A 13,402-nucleotide genomic window follows, 5' to 3' on the forward strand; every position below is an offset into this window, starting at 1 on the left:
CAATTCTGCTTTTAAAACAAGCGCCACGGCGGTCCTGCTTCCTGCTTTCGGCTTAATTAGAACCCACATACTAGCAGCTTTATGGGATTATTTTATACACAATAAAAAGCTGAGCCTTCCTGTTAGTGAAGGAGAAGCAGGACGAGTGGATGCATTCTGACAAACAGTTGCTTCACTCATCTGAAGTTGCTTCAAATCCCTCGGCACCAGCTGCCGAGACTCGTATGCCGCTTCCATACACACACAAACAGGAAGTAACCCAGTTTAAAACTGTGTTTCTGAGACTCCAATTAATTCTGATTCACATCAGAAGGCCATGTTTGTCATGTAAACCAGTGCTGGAGGCTTGTTGTGAGGTTTCTGAAGCTGCTACTTGACAAAGAGCAACACACGTTGAAAAACTTTTGTGTTCACCTGTTGACTCCCAAGAGGATGGACCTCTCCAAACTCCACCCTAACAGCCCTGTTAGTCAACTTGTTATGTAAGTTGGAGGGATTTCAGGTGTTCAGATGCCCCAGGTTTAGTGAAAATGACTCATCTGACCCCCCATTCGTCTGGTCTGATTGTGTCCTGCTTATTAATTTGGGTTTGATCTCCAGTTGGCGTCAGTTTATGTGGATTTGTGTGCCCCAGTCTTGTTTTTTTTTTTTTTTTTTTTTGTTATTGGTTTTTTTTTCCGTTTAGGGTCTAACTACCCACTGAGAGAAGCTCATATCAGCCAGTTTTGTATCATTCACCCGCCTATTGCCTCTCTGCTCCAGCTCAACAGGAGGAAACTATTCCATGTCCAGTAGGAAAACCCTCTCCAGTCTCACTTGTTGACTTCTCCCCCCTGCAGCTCAACTCTTCACCACTTTTCCTCAAGACCCAGTTTTTGTAAATGAAGTCAGAACTATTATTTGCTGTCTCTGTTCTGGGGTCCTCCCATCCTTTACTTTCAATAGAAATCTACTGAAAATATGTTTCTGAAAATAATTGCTGATCCATCCCACAATAGATATTCTCAGGAAAACTATGAATATGTGGAGCAAGTTAATGAAGCTTGTGCAGACACCAATGTCAATACAGTATATGAGGAATAAACCATTTGTCCAATTCAGAAGTTGCACTGTTCGCAAGCTGCAATATGCAAGTAACCACTAGGGGCAGTGTAGGGACCCAGTTGACCAGATGTGAGATAACAGGCTCGACAACTTGGTTTAGAGCCTTACCTACAATCAGTAATAACTCTGCTGTTGTTTTTATCTGCCATGATCTCAAAATGAACTGCTAACCTCTGTTGTTGCCATGTTTATCATCTTGTTTATGCTCCACAAATTCAGCAGCTCTATCTGGTTTACGTTCTCTAATGCGCCCCCTAGTGGAATACTCTGGTAACAATCATAATACGTGCGTAAGTTTGTGAACAAATACACTGATGATGGAGTCAGTTGAGCTTTGGGAATAGTTCCCCAAACATCTTGAAGGACCAGTTAAATTTGGATGTTTTTCTCCTGCTTTTTGTGAACTGATCCCATCCTGCTTTGATAATGTTGAGGTCCGAGGATTCGTCCCTCCATCAGACCTGCTCAGCCACTGATTTTCCCTCGAGTTCTTGTGTCATTTGGCACATCTCCACCGTTTCTCCCTGTTTCGATCATGAAGAATGACTTATTGGCTATTGGTTGACCATTTCTTTGCCCAACAGTAGAGGAATCTACTGAAGGTCCAGATGCATCTTTCAGGTCCTGTTAATCTGCTGTCAATATAGTTTTTTCAGGCTTGTTAATTCTTCTTTTGCAGTTTCTTCAGATATGTTGAGGATACCCGACAAACGCTAGTCCTCGATGGCCGTAGTCCTGCAGGTTTTAAACGTTTCCCTGCTCCAACACACCTGATTCAAATTAAATGTCTTTCTTCAACAGCTTGTTAAGTTCTGTCCAAGCATGTTAAATTATTTACCTGATTCTGGTGTGCTACTGCTGCAGAAAACATCCTAAACTTGCAGGACTACGGCCCTCGAGGACCGGCTTTGCCCATCCCTGCACTGCGCCCTGCCACTTTCTGAGATATGCCGAGTTTTTAGCAGCTTGTTGCTGCAAAAATCCTATTTTCTGTCAGACTGTGTTGTTTCTGCTGTTTTTCAGAAATTAAACTAAATAAATGGAAACAAATGTGTTTCTATTACAATCTGCTGGTAACAAATTGCCCCAAGGCACATTTACAAATTGGTTCTTTGCTAAGTTGTCTGTAATATTTGGCCTTTTTCTGCTGATAGCTTTGTGTTAAGTGGCTTAACAAACAAACACATTCCTCTGAAAATAACCAGGCACAAGGCCTGGACTGAAAATGAGTCCAAAACTTTTAGAAAGCTGGAGAACAATTGATCCAAATAAAAATAACAACGCTAAAGACTTTTGCACAGTATTACATTCCAGCTTTAAACCAACAATTTGAGGATCATGGAGGAAATAAAAACACATCACTGTTTCTTTATTCACTGAAAAATGTTATACATTCCTTATTTATTCATTTATTTATTAATATTTACTGTATTTTGTACATGAGATAGAATCATTGGGTCTAAAACTACAAGTATGGCAAAATTTCTATATTTAAGTAACACTTTAATAATGTTCTTAAAGTTAAAAATGATCAATATCCATTATAATTATTAGTCATTTCCCTTAAAGGGGGGGAGAGTTGAAGTTCAATAAAAGACATTACAGAATGAGCTGCTGTCAGCTGCCTCTTCAGCATTTCTTTAAATTCTCTTCATTTGTCTCTTTTCCTCTAAAAACTGATGTTTGTACAGAATCCCAGTTGAGTTGCTGTAATTCATCAACAGTCTCTTTAACTCCTGTGGACATGTTGTGGAAGTGCTGGTGTCTTGCTGCTGTGGGACAGTGAAACGTCCCTCGCTGACCCGTCGCCTGCGGCGTTGCCAGAGAAGCAGAGGACACCACTCTGACTCTGATTCGGCCATGTGCAGAGCCTGGAGCTTCCTGCCAGCCTTCCATTTACTGCCTTTTGCTCAGCTTTTAGTGCTGCCGACACATTTACAGGCTGAAGCTGGACTCTCTGTGGGCCGGATATGTAGCAGTAGAAAAACGGCTTGTGAAGATTAACGGTGTGCTTACCAAGCAGTCGGGAGTTTGTTTATTTTAGTGTCACATAAATATATTTTATTCTGTGTAAGTGCAAAGTTAGCAGGTTTTTCTTCAAACTGCAGCTGTCAGAGCTGAAAATGTAAGGTGCTGGTTTCTTCATATTTTCCCTGAAAATGTCCGTTACACCTGACTTGCCTCAACATGATTGAGATAATGATGATGATGATGGTCGTGAGCTGTGCAGATGATAGCTGGACTGGAAGATCTACATAAGAGTCTGCTTTTTTACTTTTATGAACCCTCCAAAGGGATCATCCAATCCTCTATGGGGGAGGCAAAGTGGGGTTTAGGGACTGCTGTTAGGGATTCGGTGGTGGTCTGTCAAGTCCACAGATCTCTAGTCCGCATGTGGAAGTGTACATGGGCAAAACCTTAAACCTCATAGCATCATATACTTTCTTCAGCATGAGGTTAGCTGAACCAGAACGGATCGATTTAATTTAATTATGTTTATAATGTCGTTACTTAAAGGTGGGCTTTATCTTTACCTTGAAAAGTGGACTATTCTTAGAACTACTCTTTAGTGTCTTAGGTGAGCCGAGCTCTCCTTAGCTCCCCTGCAATTTGAACCCTGCTTCCCCTATTATTTTCACTCCTCCTCATCTCCTCTTTTATCCAGCAGTTTCTTTGTTTATTACTCTCAGAGTGGTAGGTAACCTTGGCCCATGTCCTGCAAGTTTCCCATGTGTCTGTGTTCCATCACACTTGATTCAAATTAATGAGTCACCGTGCAGAACTTGATTGGCTATTGGATCAATTTGCTCTGAATCAGGTGTGTTAGAGCAGGGTCACATGGAAAGCATGCAGGAATGCGGCCCTCGAGGACCAGGGTTCTCCACCACTTCATCCTCCTCCTTCTCTTTTTGCTCTTTTAGACACCACAATACTTCATTCCCCATCTAGTGGTAGAAGGTGGTATTACAGGAAAGTCTGCTCCTATAGTTTCCTTTAATAAATGTCTCAGCTGCACAGTACACAAGGAAAAAAGTCTTATATGACCCCATAGTTATACATTTTCCCAATTCAGTGGGAAATTCCTGTTGATCAGGGTGTAAAGATTGAATCTGTACTGGGTATGTTCAACATCCTCCTTTGTAGTCTAAAAGAAGCTCTCACTCATTAGAAGACACTGAAAAAGAATCTTTAGAGTATTGTAATGAAGGTGAGGAGACCTCCTTCAAGACAAGTTGGCTCAGTTGGGTAAAATTTATTTTAAGGTTTGAGACTGGTGACACCGTTACAGGAAAATGTGGGTAAACCCCTGGTTTTCCAGTTGTAAATCTCAAGTATTGCCTTTTCTAATATAGCTGATTGCTGTAGTTACATTTTTGACATTTTGAATATTTTTTTCTCCCTTTTAGCTTTTTGATGCCCAAGTTGTCAACTGTCTGCTAACATATCAGCCAGCAGTGTCGTGTTGAGTTTGTTTCTGCTTCTGTTGATATTTTGACTCGGAAGGTTACACGTGTTCATTATTTCTGCTGCTTTTTGTTCTCAGAGCACCTCTGCCTCCTCGTGGGTTTTTCTGTTTCCTTTTAACAATGATTGCTGGTGTTACCTTGCCAGCAGGCCTGGTTTTCCCTTGTGGAAGAGGAAAGGTTAAAGCTGAATTAAATGAGGGGAAATTATATGCAGCTTGTTACAGTTACAAACTTGTTTGAATCTAAAACTTAATAGAGAAAGCTGATGACAAATCCTGCGGTGAAGTTAAACAAGGTTTTCTTCCCTGTTGTTGTGTTTCAGTTGGTTGTATACCTCATGTGTCCTTTGTGTCCCTCCTCCAGAGGCAGGACGGCCTGATGCAGCGCTCCATCCGAGAGGTGAATACGTCCAGCCACTGGTGTGTGCTGTGGGACCTGGACGAGGACACGCACTACAGCGTCCAGGTGAAATACGAACACTTTGTTCAAGTCAACATCAGATTAGCTGCTGCACTACATTTTCTGAAAGACAAACTTGTAATTATTAAGTTGTTGAATTATTAATTATTAATTATAACTAATACACCATTTGATGCTTTGTATCAAAATGCTCAGTCACAACCCTCCACAGTCACCAGTGGTATTCTCCACGGCTCAGTCCTGGGGCCCCTCCTCTTCATAGTTTATCTACTTTACCTTAGTTCCATTTTTAGGAAAAACAATATTCATTTTCTCTTCTATGTAAATGACAATCAGCCCTATCATAGTTTTCTTTTGACTTAAACTGCATTTTAAAGGTCTAATTTTCCCGCTGTGGCACCCCCTAACAAAGGCTTATTCAGTATTTGTCTTGTATCCTGTCTCTTCTCTGAGATCTATCTAGACAGTAAAAGTCAGTCTGATGTTAACTTTTGCCTGATCACTTGGAGTTTTTCACTTTCTCGTGAAGTGGAGCTGTAAAGCGAAACCCATTTGTAACACAATGCTCCATTACAGGGGTACTGTTGCTTCAGGATGCTGCAGGGCAACAATGATTGCTTAATAAATGTCACTGTGGCATCAAAATTAATCCGAAACTTATTTGGAGTTGCTTTAAGTTCTTTATTGTCTGATACCACTGACATGCTGATATTATCATGCCTCTCCATTGTGCACTACTGCAACAATAATGAAGGGGAAAAAAAACTCTGATTAAACATAAATGAATAAACATTTCTGGATCATTTACCAAAACAGGAAAATTTAAAGGTTGTCTTCATCTTTTTTCAGCTGAAAGAACACAAATCGTTACGTATATATAAATATGCCTTTTTCTCTTTTTCAGTTCTTTGGATTGAATTTTTGTATTTATCTCAAACTACATATGAGACAGTTTTCAGAATCTGAAATTTGGAGTTAGTAATCATTCAATTTTGAAAATAAAAATTTTAACATTATCCACCACCACCAGTAACCTGAACCACTGATACATGAAGGATTGGATCCATATTTTCATGTTGTTTACACCCAACCTTCACCCTGAAATAAAGACTCATCAGACCAGCAACGTTTCTCCATCTTCTATTGTCCAGTGTTGGTGAGTGTGTGTGAATTGTAGCCTCAGTTTCCTGTTCTTAGCTGACAGGAGGCACCCGGTGTGCTCTTCTGCTTCAAGTTTGGCCATGTTGTGTGTTTGGAGATGCTATTCTACATATCAGTAAGACACATTTAAGACAAGACAACAAGAAATCCCAGTAGATCAGCAGTTACTGACCAACCACCATGTCACGTTCAAAGTGACTTAAATTCCCTTTCGGCCTCATTTTTAAGCTCATTTTGAACTTCAGTAAGTCGTCTTAAACATGTCTAATTTATTTGGGAATTAAATCCTCTTTTCGCATCACTTTCTAACTTTTCTCTTTGTTGTAAAGCACATGATCATCATTATATGATTATCATCAGATCATCTGACTATTTGCTGATAAAAGAGCAGGAGATTAAGGATAAACACTCTGAATATGAGACCTTTTATTAGCTGAAAAAATGACTTTCATTTCCAGAACTTACTGTAATTAACTCAGAATATGGAATTAACCTGAACTCTGACACTTTTCTGTCCATCATTACTGATGAATGTTTAAATCAACTTACAGCTCCCCTCTGAATGAGGAGTATTTAATGTGACTCCATTATCATTTCACTTTTTAGAGTCCATTACAGCTCAATATAGCCACCAGATTGTCCTTCAGCTGCAGGACTCTGCGGGCTGAATGTGCTCGTCAGCATGCAGACGTCCTGCAGGAGTGTCATTGAGCAAAGCAAGCTGAAGCCTCGCCAGGTCTTGTTGGGGTGGGCTGAGTACGAACCCTGACCTGAAAGGCGAATATCCCAGTGGAATTCAGTGTTATTTTCTAGGATGACTGGACAGATTTGTTTAAAATAAATATTTTTATTCATCAAACAGAAGCTGTTAGATAACACCAGCTTCTGTGTGGATATAATCTTTTTTTTTTCTATTCAGCTTTAGGGTTTCCTTAAATGCTTCCATCTTTTATCTAACAGTTTCTCATGTAACTGGGTGCAGGTCCAGTCCGTCGGGCTGCACGGTGACAGCCAGCCGAGCCGAGCCATCCACTTCAGGACCCTGGAGAGGACCGACCATTATCCGGCAGGAGTCCTGGACCACAGTAAATAAACACAAACATGCTTTGCACACTTTCAAAAACACAGCTGAGATTACCCAGGTAGCAGACATGTTTTGGCCGAATCCAGGCTACTTTTGGCACTTATGAAACTGGCAAGTGTTATGTGGGCCAGAAGTGGACCAGAAGCCAGCCGGCCTGGCTTGGATTATGGCTAATCTCCTGTGGGTCAGATGTGGACCAGATGTTAGTTTTTGGCATGGATTACGGCAAGAATTTTGTGGGCCAGAAGTGGTCCTAAAATGGGACACCTTCCTTATGGTAATTTCCTTGTGGGCCACATGTAGCTGGGTTTTGGCAGCTACACTTACATTTAGTCACTGCTGTAAGTTAAGGCCGAATTTGGGCCAAACACAAATGCACATTTGGGCAAAACATTTTTTGCTATCTGGGTAGTTGATGACTGAAACCAAAAGAAAGCTTAAGTTAATACTGGATAAAATAAAAAACTATTAAAAATGTATTATATGTGTTATAAAAGCTGTTTGAAAGAAACCCTCCAAAATTACAGAGTACGGTCTGAGTACAGGTGAGAAGGTGGCGAAAAGAATTCAAAATGATCAGACTAGATCAATATGAGGCCATCGTCAGACCAATGAATACTTTGGTATCCAGAGAAGTTCATGGTTCAGTCAAAGACTACAAATGTTCAGGTCCTGTACCTGTAGAACAAGCCCATATCATCAACCCTCCACCACCGTTCTTGACAGCTGGTATGAGGTATTTAGTTTTCTCCAAACAGCTTCTATGCATTATGACCAAACATCTCCATTTTGGTCTGGTCTGTCCAAAGAACATTGTTCCAGAAATCTTGTAGTTTGTTCAGATGCAGCTTTGAGAGAGAGAGCTTAGAGAGAAGAGACTTTCTCCTGCAATCCTTCCAAACAAGCCATACTAGTTCAGTCCTTATCTGTACTGTCATGGACTTTAACATTTAACTTGCTAACTGAGGCTTGGAGCGTTTGTGATGTAGCTTTTGGGTTTTTACAGTTTCTCTGGCCACTAAATGGTAAATGGTCTGTATTTATATAGCACTTTTCTGTACCTGGAATGATACACATTCACCCATTCACACACACATTCACACACTAATGGCGAAAGCTGCCATGCAAGGCACTAACCACGACCCAACAGGAGCAATTTGGGGTTTGGTGTCTTGCTCAGGGACACCTCGACATGAGCTCAATCGGCCGAGGATCAAACCAGCAACCCTCAGGCTACAAGACGTCTCACCCTTCTTTTGTTTCCTTTAATCATCAAGTAAGAATCAAGGGGGGATTTTATATCCACAAAGCTTTATTTTCGTCATGACCACTAAGATCATCTTAGCCATGCAAATTTGTTTGGCATTTATCTAATTGGAAGACCTGATCACTTGAAGATTACATTATCTAACAAACCTATTACATACTCAGAGAAGACTAAGTTGCCTCTTCAGCTGGCTTTCCCATAATGTTAACATTAGCCAAACACTTTACAAACTCATTATCTCATCCAACTGAAGCCATACCAAAGGTAATTTTAATGAAACTGTCTTTGAACGGATTTTCCTTTTTTTTCCTTCAGGTAGTGGAGCATCTGCACCGGTGTGTTATTGTGTTTTCACGATTCATCCCCCCACCCAGTGGCTCTCCAAAGCTTTTTATGTTTAAAACTGCATGAACAGACTGGGGTTCCACTTGGGAACGTGTTTTAAAATTAATTGCCTTTGTTTCAGCACATGAGTATGCAAAGTTCTGATGTAGTAAATTAAAAATTACATTTCTTTGTGAAGTTGTATTTTTGCCACATTAATGTGTCTGTTACTAAATCCCAGGACACACCAGGGTTTGCGTCACACGATTCAGAAACCACTGTATCACAGCTTCAAATGTAGATTAATCCACCTCCGCAAGAAGCCAACATTAAATATGCTTCACACTTTTGAATATCTGAGTCTTTTTTTATGTGGTTCATACAAAGTAAGACAAGTATCAGCAGCCTTATGCATTAATAACACAAAGATCTTTCCAAATGTTTCACATGAACACACAGAATATTTTCTGATACCAGTGCTGATAGTGTGTTTGTCCATAGATGAACCAGCGATGGAGGGTCTGGGTATGACTCCTCACCTGCAGACCGGAGAGCTGTTAATCATCACCACAGTGCTGCTGCTATGGGCAGGTCAGCCTGCATCAGTGTGTGCTTACATGCATGTCTGAGCATGCTCCTTTCACATTTTAACCTCTACTCTCTGCTCTCAGCCGTCATCGCCCTCTTCTGTCGGCAGTACGACATCATCAAAGACAACGACTCCAACGGCACTAAGGAGAAGGCCAAGCGGCCGCTGGTCCGATCCACCTCCTCCTACTACAACGCCTCGGCTGGCAGCTCGCCCATCTACCACAACGGAGCCGTCCGCAGCAGCAGGGTGACTAAACTTCCCCGTCTTCCTCTCTCCTTCTATAATGCATGATCATTGCTGGCTGCAAGAAATATTTTGTGTCCTCTGAGGAGCCTTTTTTAGTTGCATCAGAGATCTCCTAGCAACCACAGCTGCTGCCATCATGGCTAAATTTAAACAAGCAGGCTGGAAACAGGGAACTGTTGCTGAGCTTCAGTTCAAACGCAAACATCTTCATCAAGTGTTCAGACTGCATTGCCCCCTACTGGCCAGATGTGGTTACATCTCTTTTAAATACTTCGTTGTTACAATTTTGTATTCCAGATTGCTAAAAGTGTCACAACTGATGTAGAAAACAAGATGCTTTATGTTCACTGGGCTGACCTCCACAGCGGCCTGCAGGGAGCAGCCAGCGCTGAGCTTTAAATGTCAACCCTCACACTCAGAGGAATCAATAAACCTGTGACAGGCTTCATAAATGATGACACGTAGCAGCACATTTCCTCACATTTGCCTCCATCTTCTTGTTTTTTTTTCAGCTGCACCGGGCCTCCTCCTCCATCAGCATCATCAGAGTCTGAGCTCAGAGTTGTTTTGAAGACTTTCTGCTCAGGAGCAGCTTCAGCTGGATTATCATGACAAGCGGGGAATTTATAGACCTGCTGCTTTTTGTCAAGACTCTAATTTATTGTAAAATATGAGCAAAGTGAGAAGCACTCCATGTGAATCAGATTCAAATGAGGGCAAGGAGTTGAGGTGTGGAGTCAGGAAAACGACTGCTGCCCTCTGGTGTTTTAATGTGATGGAAAAAGCTGGAACTACAATAATTTCCTGCTTTCTTCCCCGATATCAGAGACTAAATATGAATATTTTCCAGCATGTGTGCCAATCTGCCTCAAATTCATTCACTTTCAGGAGACACACTGTATGATACGGACTTTTTTGGCTTCATCAGCTAAAATCACATTTCAATTAGTTTTTTGTAGGAAAAAAATTGTGGTTTATTCACATGACTCCAGCTCAGCTTTCATGATCACGAAGATGTTCAGCATCAGCATCCTGATTCAATATGTACATAAACTGAAAGTGTTACTGGTGGACAAATATTTGAATGTATGAGGTGAATCTACACTGTAAAAATTTCATAACTGGTTTAATTAAATCATTTCAAAATTTTATGTTGTTTGCATGCTTTATGTTTTCTAAAAAAATATTATTTATTAAAATGATTGAGTTTTACAGCTTAGCTTAAATTGTCAACTCTGTCAACCAGAATTTTTTTAACATTGTTCAATGATCGACCTCATGATGTTGACCATTTTTGTCCTGTACTGGATTTTAAATCTGATTCTAAGATGCTGTGGCTTGTTTTTAAAGCTCTGATCAGGTCTATTGCACTGGTGACCCTGAAGAGGTGAGGGCGGTGCTGAGAAGAGTGCATCCTGGCAGCTGAACCTGATGGAATAACACCAGGGCTTCTGAAGGTTGTGCTGCAGAGCTATGCTTCTGCACAAGTTCTTCAATTGGAGCATACATAAGGGCCAGGTACCGAGCCAGTGGAAGACATTCTGCATTGTGCCAGTGTCTAAGGTCAGGATGCCATCAGGCATCAAGGATTAAAGACCATTGGCCCTGACGTCTCAGATCATGAAGACCCTTGAAAGGTTCCTCGTCCGGCTCCTGGGGTCACAAATGCAGAAGGCACTAGATCCGTTACAGTTTGCCTATTGAAAGAACATGGGGGTGCTTCACTAGGCCCTCTCTTTTCTCGATAGCTCTGGGGGATATGCAAGGTTAATGTTTTTCGATTTCTCAAGTGCCTTCAATACTATCCAGCCTCAGATCCTGAAAGGCAAACTTGAGAATCGGTGCATGGAGCCTGCCTTCATTGAGTGCATCAGTAACTCAATGACAGAGCAGCCACAGTAGGTCAAACTAGGGAATTCAATTTCTGAGACTGTAGCACCAACATTGGAGCCCCCCAGGGAACTGTGTTGTCCCCTTTTCTGGTCGCTCCATACACATCAGATATTGCCTACAGGTCTCCATCATGCCATGACATAAATGACAAAAAAAGAATACTATCCAATACCATGACACTGGTATAGTTGTGGTCATACTATTCAGCTCTTCTCAGGAAGAGGTGTAAAGTTGACACTGGTCTTGAGGGATTCTTTTTAACCAGGGGGGCCCAAGTCCAGTCCTCGAGTTCTACCATCCTGCAACTTTTAGATGCAACCCTTCTCCAACACACCTGAATCAAATGACTGGCTCATTACTAGGCCTCTGCAGAGCTGAACGACATGCAGATGACATCTGATTCAAGTGTGTTGGAGAAGGGTTCCATCTAAAAGTTGCAGGATGGTTGATCTCGAGGACTGAACTTGGGCACCCCTGTTTTTACTAACCCCTAGATTGGCTGCTACAACACAACACATAACCTCTGATCAGAAACACAGAAGAAGAGTGACTGCACTCTCTAATACACGCTCTTGCATGCCATAGACAGTGTTGAAAAAGCAGATAGTTTGGGGAATCTGTGAGGAATTCTGTTGGGGAGCTAAGCTAACAGCTACAGGACAAGGGTAAGGGTGAAACGATGCATCAGTCATTACATCAGCTACATAATTTTGTACATAACATGTCAACACATTTTTTAAGTTCACCCTCAGTCATGGCAGTTTTCCTTTTCAGGTGTGCAGAAAATGAAAGCTGATTTAAAGAAATCTCAGAAAAAAATCCACCATAGTGTGTATTTTTTTAAAAAAAAAGGAGACAGAAATGATGTACCACAACAATCCTCCATATTTTCTGAATCTTTTCCAGACATTATACAGTGTTAATTGTGGGATCTTCACAATTGTGTGCTGAAGAGCACTTTTTCTAAAATTGTTCCACAATTTTTAGATGCAGATTTTCTCAGACCTCTGTCCATCGTCACATCTGAGAGGCTCTACCTCTTTGAAGTGCTCCTTTTATAAACTGACCTGTTACCAGTTAACCTAATTAGCTGTGAAATGCTCCTCCAGTTGTTTTTGATTAGTGAAAATTACTTTTTCAGCCTTTTGTTGCCCTGTTCCAACTCCTTTTTAAAGTGTCATCAAATTAAAAATGAGCTAATATTCTCCGTGACCCTGAATTAGAGCAAGATGTATAGGAAATGACTGAATGAAGGATTGAAATGATGAAATGAAAAATGTCTCAGTTTCAGCATCTGATTTGTTTATATTTTATTGGGGATAAAGTGTTAGTTAATGAGATTTGTATATCATTGCATTTCGTTGTTTATTTACATTTTACACAGCGTCCTAAATTATTTGAAATTTGTAATTAAGTATGGCACCATAACATGTTACAAACAATCCTGCAATATGAATGTGATTTTATTCAGGAAAACATTTATTTTAAGATTTAGAAAACAAAAACGAATGAACTCAGGGGTGAGATTTCATCACATATTATCCTTTGCACTATTATGTGAAATCCGTAGGTGGGCTTTACTCTGCCGGCCTCAAAGATTGACAATCTACTTCTTTTTTAAAAGAGGGGAAAAGACATTTTTGTGAAACCCCAATATTTGAATATTTAGTTTTTGTCTTCATAGATGCATATAATTCAGTGTCACTCTTCAAATGTGTTCATTTTTTTTTTTATTTTAATGCAGATACATAGTTTGGACAGCAGATGGCGCCTGAACGCCATCAAAAGTAGCTTTTGCTTTACATGCTGCAACTTCATTTATGTGTCTGAATGTCACAAGATTT

General features: G+C 40.7%; 1 protein-coding gene across 1 annotated transcript in view; it reads left to right on the forward strand.

The window, feature by feature from the left end:
• Positions 1–10,814, forward strand: part of LOC121635690 (fibronectin type III domain-containing protein 4-like) — a 31,647-nt gene extending 20,833 nt beyond the window's left edge. The window contains exons 3-7 of the mRNA XM_041978970.1: positions 4,935–5,036; positions 7,135–7,237; positions 9,329–9,418; positions 9,499–9,665; positions 10,178–10,814. Of these exons, the coding sequence (XP_041834904.1) occupies positions 4,935–5,036; positions 7,135–7,237; positions 9,329–9,418; positions 9,499–9,665; positions 10,178–10,219 (504 nt within the window). The 3' untranslated portion in view covers positions 10,220–10,814. The remainder of the gene's footprint in view (positions 1–4,934; positions 5,037–7,134; positions 7,238–9,328; positions 9,419–9,498; positions 9,666–10,177) is intronic.
• Positions 10,815–13,402: the final 2,588 nt, after the last annotated feature.

Source organism: Melanotaenia boesemani, chromosome 24 (genome assembly GCF_017639745.1).
Source record: "Melanotaenia boesemani isolate fMelBoe1 chromosome 24, fMelBoe1.pri, whole genome shotgun sequence".
NCBI lineage: Eukaryota > Metazoa > Chordata > Actinopteri > Atheriniformes > Melanotaeniidae > Melanotaenia > Melanotaenia boesemani.